This window comes from Castanea sativa, chromosome 6 (genome assembly GCF_040712315.1).
Source record: "Castanea sativa cultivar Marrone di Chiusa Pesio chromosome 6, ASM4071231v1".
Lineage (NCBI taxonomy): Eukaryota > Viridiplantae > Streptophyta > Magnoliopsida > Fagales > Fagaceae > Castanea > Castanea sativa.
This window is the reverse complement of record NC_134018.1, coordinates 49608006-49628788: the sequence shown is the minus strand read 5'-3', so window position 1 is coordinate 49628788 and position 20783 is coordinate 49608006. Positions and strand designations below refer to the sequence as shown.

The following is a 20783-nucleotide window of genomic DNA, read 5'->3' as shown; positions in this document are numbered from 1 at the left end:
ATGCATAGACGACATGCAAATGACGACGAGTAAAAGGAAAGGAATGAAATACTTACGTCAACAAGAATAACTGTTTAGTCTATGAGCTATTGGCGTTGGCTCTAGACCACCATAATAGGCGTGTAGGGTATCAAGAGTAATTAGGTCCCTACACTTCCTTTCCTCGAATGGAATATCCAGAACCTGACGTATAAACGCCTCCTGCTCGTCAGTTATACGCGGACAGATGCTCGCTGAAAAGAAAAGTAGACAATGTTAAAAAGTTGACAAATAAGCAGGAAAAGTAAAGAAGTAGACAGCGCTAAATGATTCCTTAAAAATGCCCCAAGTGTTGTCAAAACCATGAGGCATTGTGACCCACTCCTCTAGATGACATACCCAATTCGTCCCTTAAACAAAAAAGTATCTACCCTTCCACTTCCTATTGGAATCGGGCAAGTTTGACACCAGCCTAAGTATTTTCTTCCTTGTTGCAAAATGGAATATTTCTTGAGACAAGGTGATATGTTGGGGTTGATAGCACTAAAAGAACTCGTTCAAAGTAAGCTAACGGTTCCCACCACTATGATGACCCCATAGGATTTAGACTCCGATAAATATTCTCCAAGCATTGGGAGCAATGTGGCTAATGGATATGCCCAAAAAATTGGCCAATTGACAATGTAATGATGTTAGTGGCAACCTCAGCACAGCAGCAAACATGGCATCATACATGCCGACGTCTGCAGTCCTCCCCGAGTAACACTTCTCAAACTTCTTGCGGAGAGGAATTGGGATATTCTTAGGAATTTGGAAATGACCCCTAAGGTCATTAAAGCTCTTGGTCGTCATCGACGGCTTGAAATCGTTGACGGTCCAAATCTTGGGAAGGATGAAAGGACGGGTATGACCATCCCCTAGGCTTCCCGAACTACCTCCCTCAGTAACTCTCTCGTCACCCTTAACCTCATCCCCGTCATCTTCTCCACCATATTCTTCATCCTCTCTTCCCTCGTCAACCTCATCCTCTCCCTCATCTCCCTCACCTACTTCTCCATCATAGCTTTCTTCTTCGTCACGAGAACAGGCTGACGGCTCCCTCTTTAACAATCGGAGAAGCCCTCCTCGGGCTCATGACCTGACTGGAAAATTTCATCGTAGCCTGCTCCCTCACGGACTGACAACTGCTCACTCATCGCTTCTCTAGACATCTACACCTACAAGCGACAGAGGTATTCTAAGAACCTAAGGTGACGACCTCTCTAAAGAAGTAACGATCAAACTACAAAAACAAAATAAAAGGAGAAGGGGGGGGGAACTTACGAAGTTAGTAGATGGTTCCTTCAAGAATGACGGCCTCAGCAAGACAACGGCAGCAAAAGCAATGAGATCAGTAGATTGACGAAAGCAAGATGACGAGCTCTCTCTCTCAAATCAGCAAGGTTGAAATAAGAAGAATGAGGGGAAGAGGTGAGGTATTAATAGGATGAAAAGTGCATGGAAGACGAAGCAACACCCTCATCCAGAAACGAGGCCAACTAGCTTGAGCCACATGTTCTAACAGTTAATAATGGCTGCTCGAGGAATCAATCAATAAATGCCCCTTTCCTTGAAAAAAAATGTATATATATGATAAAAGAACTGAAGATCAAACTCCACAACCCGTCAGCTAGAGCTGATGGGGTTATGGAATAAGGGGCAGCTGATAAGGGTAATTCTTGAAGTCTAAGTGAAGCTGGTGGGCTTGTTGTATTTGACAACTTTGCTGGTGTATCTGTAAACGACACCATAAAACTGACGGTTCTGTCTCAGGGCTGACAGGTGCGCCTTAAGATCATCAATGCATGGACGAGATGACCAGAAGGCATAGATGGAACGAGAAGTTGACGGGAAGAAGATGACGAGGTTAAAAGAAACTCTTGACAGGACCAGCATGCCTCTCGCTTGGGCTCCATGTATGATTATATAAGGAAATATCTTGTGTCCCACGATAAACCCTAATCAAAAGGACTCCTACAAGGAAAGGATTCCGCAAGATACACGAATTAAAGAAGATCCCTCCCACAAGGAAAGATCTTCTAAACCAAGAAATGAATGTCAATCCTATGCTACTATAAAAACCTCAAAACCCTCACCAACCAAGGTACGCATGATTGATCCCAGCTCTAGCACTCTAAAATTGTGAAAAGAGTTCTCTAACTTAACCTTCAAAGGGTCTTTGGCCAGTACCACACCGGTACCCTCTTAGGGTCTTCTTCTTTTCATGTTGTGCAGGTCTTATCTAGAGCACGTGAGAACCGTATGGCTTACTGACAATTTTCAGCATCATCAAAAAGTAATAATCATAGAAGGATGACGATGATCACTCCAAAACTTGACATAGTAAATTGGAAGTGATTAAGGATTTTTCAGTCGACTCTTTTAGTTCTTAGTTGCATAAGAATGGTGAGAGAGGTATTTATACCATTCTCATAATCAGATTATTCTTCAATGTCGGGTCTCTCGTAGTGAAGCCTAAGGACCTTGGGCCATATATCATTCACCCATAAAACTCATAGAGCATATAGCCCAATCATGTATAGGAATTTGTTTATGCATATCTTATTTAGGGTATGCAAACACTAGGTGTGTAGATGACTTTTACCAAGTGTAGGTGGTCTTGGAACTTAGGGGTGTTTGTTTGGTTTCTTTTATAAAGGGAGCCAACCCTCCCCCTCCCTCACTTGTTGTTACAATAAAATTAATGGCCTTTACCAAAGCTTTTATGGTATTATTTAACTTCATCACAAAAAGGGTCCAAAGACTCTAAACAGTAGAGCAAGTAAACCACCTTACTTCACACATAGAGTAAGTAAACCAACTTCATCTTAAACAACTATCTATTAAACTCTAAAATGACACAAATATCCTTCCTTCACGCATAGAGTAAGTAAACCAACTTATGAAAACACTCAATTTATCTTCCCAATTTTAGGGAGCAGACCTTGAATCTCCATCATGTTCCTCAATATTTTGGTATCTGAATAGCTTGGCACAAATTATATAGTAGCCAAAATTCACCACTCCTATCACTGTCAACATCCAATACACATTGTCCACTCTTCCAACATTAATATCATTAGGTAACCACATAGTGGTTCGTTTTACCAAATCAATTATAGCTGAGCTTAGAAAAAACCCAACTGCGATTAATAATGAGACCATAGCAGTGGACATACTTTTTAGTGACATTGGAAATTCTTGATAATATAATGCAATTGTTCCTGGGAAATGGAACCCCTCTCCAATACCCACAATGGCCAGTGGCACCACAAGCCAAAATGCTGACATGGGCACAACGAAACTAGGTTGGTTAGTGTGGCTATGGGTTCGAATCACATGGAGTCTTCGAATTTCAATCATGGCATATCCCACCAAACCAAGGATATTGATTACACGTCTAATTCCAATACGTTGGATTGGTGTCAAAGGTCGATGGGTTAGATTTCGCCACATGGGAGTGAAGAAACGATCAACAATGAAGATTGAGATGGCTGTAGCTAATAAGTTGAAGAATAGGAATGACCCCGCTAGGAATTTGAAATGTGGCCCAATGTGCTGATTCAAGGTTAAGGCTTGGAGGGTTATGAGGCTATTAGGAATACCTATTGAAGTACTTAAAAAAAATGCAAGTAAACCATAATGGGATAAGTTTTGTCAGGGTTTTGGGGGCTTCCACTTCTTCCATGGTACACAATCTCCGTGATCTTGCGTAATAGCCATCGAATTGTTTGTCATCTTCAGCTATCAAAGCTACACGATTCAAGAATCCGCATGGAAGTGGTGACATTTTAATTTTACAAACAATAATCTTTTTTATTTTGATAAATACAATAAAATTTCAACTTATGGCATAATTCATGATTGTTCTCTTAAACAATAGTCAAACAAGGAAAACTAAAACACTCCACATCAGTATAAATAACTTGGGAAACAAGAACTATTGGGTAGACCCAACCATGATATGGTGGGTGCAAAATTTGGACCGACACAATCTAAGAAAATTCAAATGAAATGAAAGGTTTTATTCATTGTTTTGGGTAAAAGTGTTACGGATTCATTGAAGAATTCACTTATATAATCATAAAACTAGTTTAATTATATATTTGAAGTCTTGTTTAATTATGCATCCCTTGGGTCGGTTGTTCTTCACTCGTGCTTTGTTGCTTGAATGCAGTATATAATGCTAACTGTTCAGCCTACACTTATGATTCCTCCAAGTCTTCCCAATTTTATGTAAGGTAAATGTCTTCAAAGGTGCATATGTAGTAGTATTAACAAGGACGAAGTATTTCACTACAATCAAATAGTTGAATTATCAAATTACAAATGTTTTCATGCTGCTAAAAATGAAAACCCAAATATGAAGGGACAAAAAAACAGAGGGAAAATTCTAACTAGGTGCAGGCAATTTAAAGGTCTATTACGGCGGTCCAACCCGCCGCTATAACTAAGAAAACATACCACAAAATAGGTATCTATTGTGGCGGTCATTGACATGCTGCTAAAACTTATATATTGAGGCAGTTTTATATACCGCTGCTATTGTATGCCGCAAAAGGTTATATTTATTGCAATAGGTTTTTGAAGCGCCACTATATCTAAGTCTAACGCCGCTAAAACACATATATTGCGGCAATTTTATATACAACCATTGTAGTACGTTGTAAAAGACTAGATCTATTGCAGCGGTCCAATGGAATGCCGCATTATATCTCATGTACAGGGGCGGCCCGAAAAAGCACTGCAATATGCGACATATAGCGGCAGTTTACGCAACCGCCACAAAAAACTTGCCGCAATAACTCGTTTTTTTTTTTGTAGTGATAGAAGGACGGCGATGAGCACTCCAAAACTTAACATGGTAAATTGGAAGTGATAAAGGATTTTTCAAATGAGTCTTTTAGTTCGTAGTTGCATAAGAATGGTGAGGGAGGTATTCATACCTTTCTCATAATCAGATTATTCTTCAATGTCGGGGTCTCTCGTAGTGAAGCCTAAGGCCCTTGTGCCATATATCACTCACCCACAAAACTCATAGAGCATATAGCCTAGTCATGTATAGGAATTTGTTTATACATATCTTATTTAGGGTATGCAAACACTAGGTGTGTAAATGGTTTTTACAAAGTGTAGGTGATCTTGGAACTTAGGGGCATTTGTTTGGTTTCTTTAGTAAAGAGAATCAAACCTTCCCCTCCCCCTCCTCCCCCCTCACTTGTTGTAACAATTAAATTAAAAAAATGAAATTAAAAATGAATATTAATATTAATATTAATGGCCTTTACCAATGCTTTTAAGGTATTATTTAACTTCATCACAAAAAGGGTCTAGACGCGTAGAGTAAGTAAACCAACTTGCTTCACACACAGAGTAAGTAAACCAACTTCATCTCAAACAACTATTTGTTGAACTCTAAAATGGCACAAATTTCCTTCCTTCACACAAAGAGTAAGTGAACCAACTTATAAAAACACTCAATTTATCCCAATTTTAGGGAGCAGACCTTGAATCTCCATCATGTTCCTCAATATTTTGGTATTTGAATAACTTGGCACAAATTATATAGTAGCCAAAATTCACCACTCCTATCACTGTCAACATCCAATACACATTGTCCACTCTTCCAACATTAATATCATCAGGCAACCATATAGTGGTTCGCTTTATCAAATCAATTATAACTGAGCTTAGAAAAAATCCAATTGCGATTAATAATGAGACCATAGCAGTGGACATACTTTTTAGTGACATTGGAAATTCTTGATAATATAATGCAACTGATCCTGGGAAATGGAACCCCTCTCCAATACCCACAATGGCTAGTGGCACCACAAGCCAAAATGCTGACATGGGCACAACCAAACTAGGTTGGTTAGCGAGGCTGTGGGTTCGAACCTCATGGAGTCTTCGAACTTCAATTAAGCCATATCCTACCAAACCAAGGATATTGATTACATGTCCAATTCCAATACGTTGGATTGGTGTCAAAGGTCGATGGGTTAGATTTCGCCATATGGGAGTGAAGAAACGATCAACAATGAAGATTGAGATGGCTGTAGCTAATAAGTTGAAGAGTCCGAATGACCCAGCTGGGAATTTGAAATGTGGCCCAATATGTCGATTCAGGGTTAAGACTTGGAGGATTATAAGGCTATTAGGAATACCTATTGAAGTACTTAAAAAAATGCCAGTAGACCATAATGGGATAAGTTTTATCAGGGTTTTGAGGGCTTCCACTTCTTCCATGGTACACAATCTCCATGATCTTGCGTGATAGCCATCTAATTTTTTGTCATCTTCAGTTATCAAAGCTGCACGATTCAAGAATCTACATGGAAGTGGTGACATTTTAGTTTTGCAAACAATAATCGTTTTTATTTTGATAAATACAATAAAATTTCAGCTTATGGCATAATTCATGATTCTTCTCTTAAACAATAGTCAAACAAGGAAAACTAAAACACTCCACATCAGTATAAATAACTTGGGAAACAAGAACTATTGGGTAGACCCAACCATGATATGGTGGGTGCGAAATTTGAACCGACACAATCTAAGAAAATTCAAATGAAATGAAAGGTTTTGTTCATTGTTTTGGGTAAAAGTGTTACGGATTCATTGAAGAATTTAGTTATATAATCATAGAACTAGTTTAATTATATATTTGAAGTCTAATTTATATAGGGGAAAAGTGTTTATTATATTGGTTAAATAGGTTTGTGTTTAAAATAATTAAGTCAATTTGTATTAACACAAATAATGAATCAAGTCATTTCCAGTTCTTTTTTTTTTTTTTTTTTTTGAGAAACAAGTCATTTCAAGTTGATTATAGGTTAAGCATATCAACACAAAATATGAGCTTTTTTTTTTTTTTTTTTTTAATTTATACAAGATAGAATTCTACTCTAACCTAATCTAAGTGTATGTATGTGTGAAGCTCCCTCGTGGAGACTTGAACCCCGGCTCTTGTCCCCACACCCTACAATCACTTATACATGTGGAGTGATCATCGCACCAAGGGCATGCGGTGGTAACCTTTTTAACATAAACTTATTTACATTAAACACCAACCAACAAATAATTGTGTTGTATTTATGTCGTGATCATTATTAACGTCAAGCATTACCACCCTTAAAAGGTTATAGGTAATCAAAGGCATATGATGTTAGAGATAGTGTCATTTTTAATATCTGAGTTATTCTACTTGATCAAGTAATTGAATAATTACTAGATAAGTATATTGATCTATTATGCATAACAAATTTTTCATTAGTTTTTTCTCTCTTTTTTCACCGTTATAATATAAATAAAATTATTAAATGATGATATGTAGCTAACATAATGGCCGTAAATAGACATATAGTTGAAGTGACTCATACCTTAAACTTTTCATTGATGCATCATCTTCCATTTTTAATGCCTCGGTGGTTCCAAAATAATAGTCAAGGCTTGCTATAGTTCTCGGTATTTTCCTTTTCCGAATAGCTGCAACCATGACACGGGCTATGCTCGTAAAAGGGCTTCCTTTTGGCTTAACTTGGCAATAGAATCGCTTTCCCATTATAAATACGGCTAAGCCAATGACATTTGCAATGACACATATTCCAAATCCTAACCCCCAACTCACATTGTCTTGGATATAAACAATGGCACTGAAGCTAATTACATTAGCAATGTAAAAGGTTAAAAAATACCAATTAAAGAAAATTTCTTGATCATTGGCCTTGTCAAATTGTTCAGCTCCCATAGTTGCAATTGTGAAGCGTGTTCCTCCAACTCCTAGTGCAGTCAGCAATAAGGTCATGTAGATGACTGCATATTGAAAATTTGATGGGGTTTCACATGTGTATGAGCCAATTACACATTGAGGTGGCCTCAAGGAATGTATTACAGCCGTGAGGGTGAACATGATCATACCCTGAATTCTCAAGAATGAAATAGAATGAAAAAAAAAAAAAAAAAAAAGGGAGATTAATTTCATCTAAAACAGACAGTTTGTGACATTCTATTTTGTTGACCAATATAAAATTATTTAAGAAAATATTCTAAATTGTATTTTAGATTACACAAAATTGAAAAAATTTCAGCGAATATTGCTCTTGATATCATTCACAAATCCGTCAAATTATGACTAAAGCTATAGTCTATTCCTCTAATTGGGCGTCTAAAATCAAAAAGTATATAAATGTCCATGCAATTCATGGATTAATCAAGAATCATAGGTAAACGAAAAAATATTTAAAAAATATTATACAATTTAAATAATAAAATAGATATTAAAAATAAAAGAAAAATAATCATTTTAAGTTACATCTCACATGATGTATACAAATTATATAAGTCCAAATTTAATAGAAAAACTATAGATTATAATCAATTATAAAATAAGTTAAAATAGAACGTAAATAAACTCCGTTGAAATATGGAATTTTGTTATGGATATTTTTTGTGACCATAAGTAATAACTTGTAGAAAAAAAAAAGATAGTAATTATTAAATAAACCATTATTATATAGTTTACAATTCCTATTTAGTTTGCTAGAGTTTTTATAATTTCACATGGAAGGTTTTTTTATTAATATATTTTAATCCTAACTTATTTGAATTTTTATTACTTTTAGTTAATAGTAGTTCATTGAGGATGCAAATAGAAATGCCTTAAAATGTCTATGGAATTGAAAATTTTTAAATTTTAAGATTTAATAAAATGGTAGTCACATAATAGACATTAGGCTTAACCATAATATCTAAGAGCCAACTTTTGTTATATTTGTATATGATGTGTGTGTTATGACAAACTTAGTTTAAAAGTTATAATACTGAGAAGCGCATAGATACATTGAGGGCAACCATTTCCATAATTTCATTTGAAAATTTTATATTTAGTACAACAATTTTATGATATTAAGTCATGTCAAGAATTTATTAATTGCTTGGATTAACTTGAAACTAACGTGTATTTATGGTGGAAGACCAAAAATAAAATTGGTAGAAATAGTAAAAAATTTCATGTGAATTGAAAAAGTAACTGAAAATATGACTTCAGCTTAATAAAAAACGGGAACAAAAAAAAAATCTGTGTGTGTGTATGTATCTATATAAGTAATAATTTTATTTGTTTCCTCTTTTCTATTTCAAATGAAATAAAGAGAAATTGCACAAAATCACTTTTAATTGAGATCAATTAAAAAAAGTGCAAAGTGCTTTGATTTTTTTTCTTTGTTCCAAGATAAAATGAGTATTTGATGTGAACTCATTAACCTCACGTCATGTGATGGTAATAGATAATACCAAGTATACCACGATTTTATCAATACATACAAGCCTACAAGGTCAAACTAATTATTATATATACTTGTCAAATAGATTTATAAATACATTTACCACAAAAATAAAGTGCATTAACTTAAAAGTAATGCTATAATCATAAACTATTTTACAACATTTTTACAAATTTTTATTGTAGCTAATTTCTTATATATTGGTTTTTATCTAGGTCCACCACTAATATCATTTTTTTATTTACCAATAACCACTCACTAGATAAGCAATTTGTAAAAAAATTTGTAACTAAAGGTTTATATTTCTAGCATTACTCTTAACTTAGTAAGTTGAGAACTCAATACCAACTCTTTTAAAAAATACACACACATGGTGATGAAATGAGATTCTAATAAAAATTCCTAACTTAGTAAATTGAGAACTTAGTAATTCTTTTTTTTAAAAAGAGACACTAGTTACCAGCAAGGAAACAAAGGCGAAGATGGAAACGACAGGGAAAGAGCCAGAGAAAGAGTCGGAGATGATGGCAGCAACAATAGGAAAGAGAAAGTTGCAACCGAGGGCAATGTTGAGTATTTTTGCAGCTGTTATGCTTTTAATGTTATACTCTGTTATTAGATACACTAACAAATTCGATGCCCACCCAACAGCTACAAGAGAAAGACTCAAAACACTTCCTGCTCAATTAAGACAAATGCATATATTAGACCCACTTAAAAAGAAGGCTTAAATTAGAGCACAAACCAAACCAGAAAGAATAGTAAAAGAGAAAGAAAGAGAGACCTATAATGAAGGGGAAAGTGACCCAGCCTCCTCGTTTGGAGTCATCATTATTAGATGCCTGTTGTTGTGCTTGTGCACCTTCTTCAAAGTGTTGTGATTCCATTCTTTCTTTCTCTCTAAATTAGATTTGAGCAAAAGATGTTGTGCAGAAGACTTCGTCGGTGTCTGCATTATATAAGAAGGTCTTGTCTCTGTGTCACACACACATTGACTATTACGTCTACGGATATTGAATAGAAATTCTTATTGTTGGGGCACAGACATTTATGGCAATCACTTCAATCAAAACCTCCCACTAGTTACAGTCACATACACAGTCACAGTCACATACAGCTATTATTCCCAGAAGAAATTATTAGTTTTAGGACTGTTGTTGACATGTTGTGGTTTATATCTAATCTAGTTATACAAATGGGGCATCACTCGATGACTTTTATGTTTTATTTTTTGTGCTAATTAATAAGCTGATGCACACATTTACATATGCCACATGGTTTCATTAGTTGAGAGGAATACTTCAACAATTATTCGGATGGACTTAATAATTTTTTATTTGCACACGTCCATTCAATGTTAATAAAATGAGAAAGCCTACCGACACCAAAAACAAAACAAAAATTCACACTTTATTAATATTACAAATTATTAGTGGCAAGTAAGAAAGTGATATTAATGGTGAATTTAAATAAAAACTAGTAAAGTCTTGGTCTGGTGATAAAGAGCTATCATCAGGAGCAGACGTCATAGGTTGAAATTCTTTTAAAAATAAAAACTAGTAAAAACTTAATAACTCAACTATTATGAAAAATATTGTAAATTTTTTTCTATATTAGTAGTATTGCTCAAATAAAAGTATAGATAATCTAATAATGTATCCAATTTCACATATTTAAGTGTCAACTTACAATAATTTCACTTTTCACTGGAGATGTTGCAGTGATGCATAAGACCAAAGGAAAAAGGCAAAACACGAGGAGTTTGGCTTACCTCCAGTACTTTTTTAATTGGAATCTTCTTTTGTTTTAATGAGAAATTGACACATCGCCTACTAACTAAATAAAATCTGAAAATTAAAACCCACTACCACTTGTCATAGTATATTTGAAACAAAATGAGACTTCCAATTAAAAAAAAATTATAGGTAAGCCAAACCCAAACACGAGAGACTATACCCAACAATCAAGTTAAAAATGGGAATAATGCAACAATCAGAAAATATTTTACAACATTTTTATGAATTGTTAATGTGACAAAATTTTACTTTTTATCTAGTCCTACTATTGTCATCACATTTTTACTTATTAAAAATCATTTACAACATTCAACTTAGCAGTTTGTAAAATAGCTGGTGTTTATACCATTTTCCTAAAAATGGTGTCACCGTCCGTATCATTATTGTCTAACCAATATGCATCGAAAGACACTAATATCAGCAGAATGAAGTCGTATCATTAACCAAAGTGTGAAGTTTGTTATAAATACCTAAGGCAAGTGTCGAGTAGATATTTAATTCAGTTTTGATTAGTTGTAGAATCAAGAATGAAGTCGTTACAGCTAAGACACGTGTCGAGTAGATATTGAGTAGATATTTAATTCAGTTTTGATTAGTGTTGCTATTGAATAGAGTTTTTTTATTTTTTATTTTTTTTTATAGATATAATTACAATATACTTCTAATTCCGCAATTGAACCATTTTCCCTCTAGACCTCCAAGGAATTTGTGCATGGGGAGAATATTAGTCTAATGGGCTTTAGGCCTCGATTTCTTGTATTGTACACATATTTGTACAACACATTACTTATACTGCACTCATATATCTTCTATACAAGATCACCGTTTATTTTGTCAAATATAATAAAATTATTTTACAGTTTTAATATGAGCGATGAAATCTAATCACAAAATAACATGCAACCATGTTTTGGAATTAAGTGTAGACTTTAGTGTGTTTGTACAAAGATTATAAATGGTGAATGGATTAGATAAAAAAAATGTGTAAGCAAATGAGCAAAAAAGTATAATTTCCAAATGACTTAACTGATAGAGTCTATTGTCACTAAATAAAATATCTAGAGTTTGAATCCAACTTAGGCCAAAAATCAATTGGTGTTTAGTTTGATTATAAGGAAAAATTATACTAGAACATACAATATAAGTTGAAATTCTATCGAATTAAAAAAAAAAAAAAAAAAAAGATTGTCACCGGAAAGCACACTCCATCTCTTATTTTTTAGCAACAAAAAAAAAAAGAGTGCTCTTTCCCTGGTGATTTTTCTGTTTTTGTCACACATGCATCATTCTTAAGTCATCAATTATGCAGTGGGCATAAAAAAAATATTGTTCAACGTTCCATTGGATTTGAAGGTGCCAATACTGGAATATATATTAGGTAGCTTTTGTGGAGGTCCCATTTTAATTTTTGAGTATTTAATGTGGGAAAAAAAGAGTTGATAATTACGTATTTTCGGAAGTTTATTTGCATAATATGAGACAAAGACAAAAAGTTAAAAACTAGTTTATATATAACAAACTAAAAGTTAGATTATTTCAAATTGAATTGAGAAAAAAAGTAGTATAGGACCTAAAATAGTAGATAATTTAAGCAAAAAACTATCTTATAATCGATTGCTAAAGGCACTCTAAATATTGTTGAAAAGTGATCAGCTCCCATCCCATTGGATGACTCTATTTTCATGTGTATAGTTTTTCAAAACATCATTTTTTTATTTTTAAATACAGTTTTATTTTTTGCATAATTCACAAAATAAACAAAATAAGTTAATGAAAATAAACTCAACCAAGCACAAAACACAAAATAAAAGTTGGTGTAGAACGTTGTATGTTGAATTTGGTGATGGGACGCATAACGTGCTGTCTTTGTTTCTTTTTTTTTTTTTTTTTTTTTTTTTTTTTTGAGTTAATTGCAGAAGTACACACTAAATTGTGGAATATTTGCACTTTACCATCACCACCCTAATTGTGAAATTACAAATAGCACTCATTTTTTGTTAAATATAACAATCAGGTGCTTTGCACGTGAACTTCATCTAATTAAATGACATAAATGCCCTTACCACAGTTGCATTTATTTAAATGCAAATCCGAGTTTCTAAAAATAAAAATGCAAGTCCCCTATAATTATCTCGTCCTCAATAAAATTTTCGCTATATCTTTTACTAGGCTCATAGCAAAACCCCCACAAAATAAATAAACTTCACACTACTACACGTTAATACCTTCTTTTTTTAGAACCAAGTTCCACAAACGCCAATTGCTTTTCTCTCTTAGTTCTGTACCTTATTTGTTATGTTTTCAAGTTTCTTGTTAAACTTTTTATGCTTTGCAATCCCATAAATGGTACATGTTAAAAATGGAGACATTGTGCAGGAAAGATTAAAAATTGTGTATAAAACTAGACTACGAGGGAATAATTCTTCCAAATCACAATTAACGGCAACACTACATACATATGATTCAGAAGAATAGTATTATAATTATCAATACGGTTCAAATATTTATATACAAATTACAAAATGGACTAGTAAATAGTGTGATGCATTGCAAAGTAACGATGAACCGAACAATGCATTGGTTCTGGCTTTGTGCATCAACGAAAATGAAACGTTTAACTACACCCACCGAAAAAATTTCACCAAATATTTCACTCTTGTTTGTGTCAAATTTTTGCCGTAACATTTGGTGAATGTTGCAAGGCTCCAACAGAAATTAGTCCTAAAGATTAAGTGCTGACCTGTGGACAATGTCATAAACAGATAAAAGTATTTCGGCACCTATCAGTGCAATTATGAGCCACTCCAGAAAATCTGATTTCCTATTCTGAAGAATTTCCTGAAGAAAGCGGATATTGTGCTGTAAAGAGAAAACAAGATGTCACCACAACATGCACATCAATTGAAACATTAAATTCATTCAGATGATATACAATAAGTTCAGATAAGAGAAATTGCACCTCCACAAACTTCAACTTGAAATCAAGACTTGCAAATCTCTGAGTCAATTCAAATTCATCTCTGAGATATTCCCATATTTGAGCATATTTTGCATCCTTCCAGGCAATGTCTGATCTGTAAAAATCAGTAAAGTTTACTTGAGTAAACCATGCATGCTTAGCAAACAAAATATAAATCTTAAATGAGATGGAAGAACATATGATAGTAAGTATGTTCAAAAAAAAAGTATGTTCAAAAAGTTGAGATGGATCATTATCAAAGAAACTAACTGAGTACTTAAAAATTATCATCATCCTCATGCTGTTCAATTAAGCCAAGTGCTACCAACATCCAGAATAAAGATCAAATAATAATTAAAATTTCTTACTAGCTCAATAGTCAGAGCGGTGAAACAATTGGTAAAAGAAAATTATGGAAATGCATTAAAAATTTTAAATTAAAATTTAATTGAATAAGAAATATAGTAAAATAAATTGTAGAAGGCTAAAATAACCCATACTAACATGGATACAGTTTTGTCAAATTAGGTCTACTACAGATGCATTTGGGATAAAACATGTTTCCCAACCTTGAAAAAGAAGACAAGAAACTACGTAATACACCATGGAAGGGGAAGAAAACAAGAATGATCCACAATAAAATTTCTATTAGAAAATAACAAAAACACAATGAATAAAGAAACTCTAACAAAACCTAACAACACCACTGGGATTAATGCTTTGCTGCTACAAGCAAACAGAAAGAACTAGTGAAGAGTGGTTAATCTTCAATTTCATTAACTTTTTTCCTGTTACTCATACAGGGCTCCCAGTTTCATGAGAATGCTATAAAGACGATTCTTGAAGGTTTAATTCCCATTTTCTTTTTGGGGAAAAGCATTGAGAAAGTCATCTTATATAGGATGGTGAACAATCATAAACAATTCGTTTAATGCAAGCCATTAAACTTAAAACTCTTACCTCTCAAAAAGCCCAAGCTTAAGAATCACATCAGCAAGATTAGAATTTGCCTTTCCCACTAACTGAAAAAGTTTTTTCCTCTTCATTTTGAACTTTCCAGTCGTTTCCATCTCACGATTTATATCAGTAAATTCTGCAACCATTCCATCAACCTATGAGAAGAAAAAGAGTTATGAACATGCTTACCTTCACAACATATAAACTTCTACATTGTCGTAGAAGTCCTTATTTATTTATTTTTATTTTTAATATATAGCTGAATTGTCATGGAACATACCTGGCGCACATAGTAATCAAGAGCAATACTTTGGCCAAGAACACTACCGATAGTACGGATCCCATCAGTACTCAGGTACTGCAACATAATGTAATCTAATCCACCTTGCATCCACGTGTTCAACGATGCCTTCTCCCTTACCTCATACTCTAGATTATCAAAACAAATTCAGATTCAGATAAAACTCCAAATATGTCAATGAGCTCTATCTCAAATGCTATGAAGCACGGGTGTGTTTCGGGATTCGGGTGCAGGTGCGGGTGCGGGAGCGGGTGTGGGACTCGGCAATTTTTGAAAAAGTAGGGTGCGGGTGTGGCTGGGTGTGGCGATTAAAAAATTATTAAAAATATTTTTATTTATATTTTTAATATATTGCTAAACATACTTTTTTCACATTATATAAATATATACCAAATTTAAGAGCAATAGTAAATAATAACTAGAATACAGAGAATGGGAGAGAGCCTAGCTGAAGAGCAATACTTTTTTTTTTTTTTGAATTTCGGCCAGTATCGGCAGATTTCACCGGTATCGGTTTGCGCCCGATACGTACCGATTTGGGCCGAATTGGCCTGATTTCGCGCGCGTCGGCCCGAATCGGCGCTGCGTCGGCCCGAATCAGCGCCGCGTCGACGCGAATCGTGCCGAAAAAATTAGTTTTTTAATGCCCAACACGGCACGGACGCGCAGGCAGCGGCATCGCCTACGTGTCCCCGCGTCAGACGCGGGTGCAACGGCCCAAACGCCGCACCCGTGATTCCCAGCTCAAATGGCGCTTTCTCCTCTCCGAAGAACAGATGGAGGGCAAGGTCTTAGGCTCAAAACCCACAGGATGTGTATGTAACTTACTAGTTAAAAAAGAATCCAAACATAATAAGATCTTCAGCATTTCTAATTTTTTTTTTTTTTTTTTTGATAGGTAAGAAAAAGTTTTATTGAAAAATGATACGCATGAAAAAAACACAAGGTTCACGATAGTAAACAAGTAGAAAAAAGAGGGAAAAAAGCGAACAGACACTAAGCTATTCTAAGAGACAAAAGAAAATCCGTGATAGTAGAACAATCCGAGAGGCCCCAACACCGAGACCAATCAAATAGGGTTCATCTGCATAAATCTAACAACTGTTCCAATGATTTCCCTGTATCCTCAAAAGAACACCAATTCCGTTTAGTCCAAATATTCCACATTAAACAACCCAGAACCAGATTCCAAATATCAATTATGTTTCCCAGTCTAATGATACCAACAAAACAATAAGTTTGCAATGGAACCTGGCATGACCCAAACAATTCCAAATAGCCGAAGCATATACATCCACACAGAATGAGCAACCAGACAAGAAATCAGCAAGTGATCCACAAATTCCTCATTACAGCAACACATACAACACCGATTTACTAAAGTGCGGCCATGGAGCATAAGATTATCCTAAGTAAAGATCTAACCATGAGCTACTGTCCACATAAAGAATGCCACCCTTTTAGGAACCTTTACTTACCAAATGCACTTCCAAGGAAAAGTAAAAAGAGTTACATTTCAAATCTTATGATAAAAAGACTGAACATCAAACTTTCCACTTCCACTAAGACACCAAAAAAGTCTGTCACTACCTCCACCCCTAGGAATTCGAGTTTGAATGAAGTGAAGAAGAGAATAGGAAGCCGCCAACTCCCAATCATTAAATTCCCTATAAAATCTTAAGCTCCATACTCTATCATTATCACCAACGGGAGGACTTAACACTTCAGAAATACAAATTTCCTTATTGGCTGAACACACAAATAGCTAAGGATAAAGAGATTTGAGGGAATTATCCCCAGTCCACTTATCATGCCAAAAAAGAATATGAGAACCATCCCCCACCACAAAAGACAAATTCCTTGAAAAACTTCCCACCCTTCACTAATACTTCGCCATAAACCACAACCATGAGCCCTTCTGCAAACTCTAGTGCTCCACCCCCCTTTCCCCTCCCCATATTCCATGGCTAGGACCCTCCGCCATAGATGAGTAGTTTCATGGCCATACCTCCAAAGCCATTTTCCTAATAGTGCCTGATTAAACGACACCAAACTTCAGATTCCCAAACCACACAACTCACGAGGTAAGCAAACATTTTCCCAAGCCACCAAAGCGTATTTGAAGCCCTCAGCTGAAGAACCCCACAAAATATAACAACGCTCAAGCAAAGAAAGGTGGTAGCAACAGGAGAAGATTTTAAAGGATAATTCTCAAACCATAAATATCAACAATTTGAGCTACCTAAAAAAATTAATGAAATGGTTTACTAGGCTTTGATTTAAACTTAAAGATAAGTGAACTTGCCCATCAGGACCCGGTATTCTGTCCTTTTGGAGTGTAATGGGTCATGCCAACGAGGGTAGTGGAGTTGTTGGAATGCTGGAAGGGGTGCTTTTGTAGAAGTTTTAGGTTTAAAGTATGAGAAGCATTGCCTCATTGTGCGATGCAGACTATTTGGAGGGGGAGGAACCTTTGTAATTTTGATGGGGCAAAGCATTTGTCTCTGGCGCTAAAAATGCATCTTCTTCATACTATGTTTGATTGGCTGGCTGCCTTAAATGGCCATTCCTTGTCTTCTTTAAATGAATTTCTAGATCTATGTCATTTTGATTGATTTTTTTTTATGTATCCTTAGTACACTGCCTGTGTACTTGGGTTCATTTACTCTTCTTTTCATTTGCAATAAGCACTATTACTTATAAAAATAAAAAACAAAAACTTTTCCATCAGGGCCATCGCTTAATTGTTTCTAATGAGTAAGCTTATCTACATGTCAGTCCTGATACATCATACAAGCATATGATAGAAATCGACCAAAGAAAAAAGTTACCTATTATATAAACTCACTGATAATAATCATGCTATTTCAAAGGGATATCGTTGACCTTTTTTTTTTGAATAAGTAGGGAGATCATTGACTTATAAATGAGGAGTATAAAAGAAGCATAACAGATTGCCCCCCAAAAGTATAAGAACACAACTAGGCAAATTTGTCATTAACAGAAACTTTTTTAGGTTCCAATATATCTATATAATATGCAAATCAGCCACTCAAAATCTTGAGAGGGCCCATTTGCATCCTATGCTTCATTCATGTCCTTTTCTAACGAAACCTTGGTTATGTCCAAAATGGATTTTCCAGGAAAACTATAAGTGCACATTATTCCAAAACTTAACAGGAAAAAATAATAAGATGAGTTTTTGAAACAAAGAAGGGTAAATACCAGAAGTTTGTATGGTGGGAGGACACTCAGAGTCAGAAGTTTTAGCTTTGATCATTAATACTTCTTTTGCATTCTGGCTTGACAATGAAATGATAACTACAATGCAGGAAATTCTCCACAAAGGTTTCCTTGTAATGATTCAAATATATTTACAAGAGATAACCTAATAACTTCATATTCAATCAAAGAGCCAATAAGTTCTAGCTCAAATGACATCTTCTCCCCCATAAAACAAGGTGGAGGGTAAGGCTACCAATCCAAAAACCTTTATATTCGATTGAAGATATTCTGGATATAAGATCTTACCGTCCTTTCTCATTTCAGGTAGTAATCCTGAAGCATGTTTTTGTACAATTTTCAGATACCCATCAACCTCGTGTTCACGGACATTAAACAAGACGATGGAGCCATACTGAAAAACTACCATGTAACAGCAGTTACTTCCGCTTAAGGACACACCCAAACCCTGAAGCAGAGAACCCTCCTCAGCAATACAGTCCAAGTTAATTGCATTACACAAGAAAATACTATGTATATGGTTAAGATGCAAAAGATGAACACATTAACAGCACAAAAAATCAATAAAAAATTAAAAAGAACTTACATTGATCTCAGAAAGATTGCCAAACTTAAGAACAACATAATTAGTCATACGAGACGTTGGCGGGATAAAATTTTGCCTATTCTGTTCCACTAAGCTTCTCAAGTCCACACTATACCATAAATAAATTTATTAACAACCAGAAAATTCAGATAAAGATAAGTAAACTACTATCATGCAAGCACTCTTTGTTTTCCACTTCCTATGCTTTAGGCACTGCTCCTTCCATTAAACCCCAAAAAAATAAATAAATAAATAAAGACCCAATTAAATATTTTGGTTCTTGAACTATGTGCAAGTGTTCAATTTCATTTGTAAACTTATCAATTATGTCAATTTCTGAAATCACTCAATTTTTTTTTTTTAAGTTTCAACGTGCAAATTGAACCATTTTTAAAAAATTTACAGCCTAATCATAACACAATCGATGGTTTCATTTCAAGTACGAAATTGAACACTTTCAGAAACGTTCCTAAAAATGGGTCAAGATGCAAACCTAGTAGAGAAGAAATAAGCGCGAACAGGAATACAAGGTTTATTGTCTTCGTCAAGGTTGTCATTGTCGCCGTTGCCCTCGCCGACCTCGGAGCACGAAACGGGCTCGTTCCAGTCCAATGAACCCGCAGGAGAGAACGACGAAACGCACCGTACCACAGTCAGACTTGCAGAGCAATAAATCGAGTCGGTGGCGGTGGTGGTGGCGAAAATGGTACGGAGAGTTACGGTTTTGGGGGCAAAGCAGAGAGTGTGGCGAGGTTTTGGGCTAGAGGTGAGGAATGTACGGATGGGTTTGAGTGAGAAGTGAAGAGGTTGTGATTGTGAGGAAGATGAGAGGAGAGAAGGGAAGAGACGCGCAGCTCTTAGCTGTGCGTCAATGGTGCGCCACATTTTTTTTGTGTGTGTTTTCTTTGGTTGTTGGGGTTTTGGAAGAGTCTAATATATTTGTAAGGGTTTATCAACTGATTTGTTTTGTTTTTTGTAGCTAGATTTTTTTTTTTTTTTTTTTTTAAGGGGTTTTTTGGTTGTCGACTTTTTGCCTTCAAATGGGGCAAGTTTTGTTTCAAAATCTTGTGTCTTAATTGAGATCACAATAACGGTGTATATACTATGGGTAATTATACAGAGAAATGATATGTCCACGATATTTTTACAAAAAATTTTAAGTGTCAAGTTGTTACTGGTGGTTATTGTTAAGGCAAAAAAGTAATCTTAGTGTTAGGTCCAAATTTGAACTAACAATAACTAACCACCTATGATTTGTTGTGAAAATATTGTGAGTGTAGCACCTCTCAATTATATATGGGGAGAATAAATTCTAATTATTTAACTAGACAAAACACACTAAGGGGCGTTTAGTTATATGTGATGTGCTTTTGATATGATATATGTTACGATAATGTGACATTAAGATTATGTTTGGTTACAGTTTTTGTTTTCTATTTTCAAAAACTTGTTTTGGGGAATATAAAGAAAAAACAATTTTCTTATATTTTTTAAATCAAATTTATGTTTGGTTAGTTGAAATTAAAAAAATAGTTTTTTTGAAGAAAAAATGGAAAATACTAAAATATGTTGTTACTAGGTTTTGAACTTTAATACTAACTCATTAAATGAGACAGATTCATTAAATTAAATGCATATT

The 20783-nt window shown here is 34.7% G+C and overlaps 2 protein-coding genes across 3 annotated transcripts; both read right to left on the bottom strand.

Annotated features, from left to right (window-relative positions):
- Nucleotides 1-213: 213 nt before the first annotated feature.
- LOC142641209 (protein NRT1/ PTR FAMILY 2.7-like) lies at nt 214-10222 on the bottom strand. 2 transcript variants are annotated; one of them, XM_075815612.1, is made up of 5 exons: nt 10087-10222; nt 9763-9980; nt 7401-7939; nt 5307-6349; nt 214-233 (listed from the first exon to the last, which is right to left on the bottom strand). In XM_075815612.1, exons 1-4 carry the CDS (start codon nt 10187-10189, stop codon nt 5512-5514), a joined length of 1698 nt encoding a protein of 565 aa, XP_075671727.1. In that variant the 5' UTR covers nt 10190-10222; the 3' UTR covers nt 214-233; nt 5307-5511. The 2 variants fall into 2 exon arrangements, with proteins under 2 accessions (XP_075671727.1, XP_075671728.1); XM_075815613.1 differs by lacking the exon at nt 10087-10222 and having other exon boundaries at nt 7401-7946; nt 9763-9836.
- Nucleotides 10223-13558: 3336 nt separating this feature from the next.
- On the bottom strand, nt 13559-20080 carry LOC142637936 (protein RETARDED ROOT GROWTH-LIKE). Its single transcript, XM_075811913.1, has 7 exons — nt 19638-20080; nt 19145-19253; nt 18847-19006; nt 15295-15443; nt 15018-15169; nt 14058-14172; nt 13559-13957 (listed from the first exon to the last, which is right to left on the bottom strand). The coding sequence occupies exons 1-7, from the start codon at nt 20027-20029 to the stop codon at nt 13820-13822; spliced, it is 1215 nt and encodes a 404-aa protein (XP_075668028.1). The 5' UTR covers nt 20030-20080; the 3' UTR covers nt 13559-13819.
- Nucleotides 20081-20783: the final 703 nt, after the last annotated feature.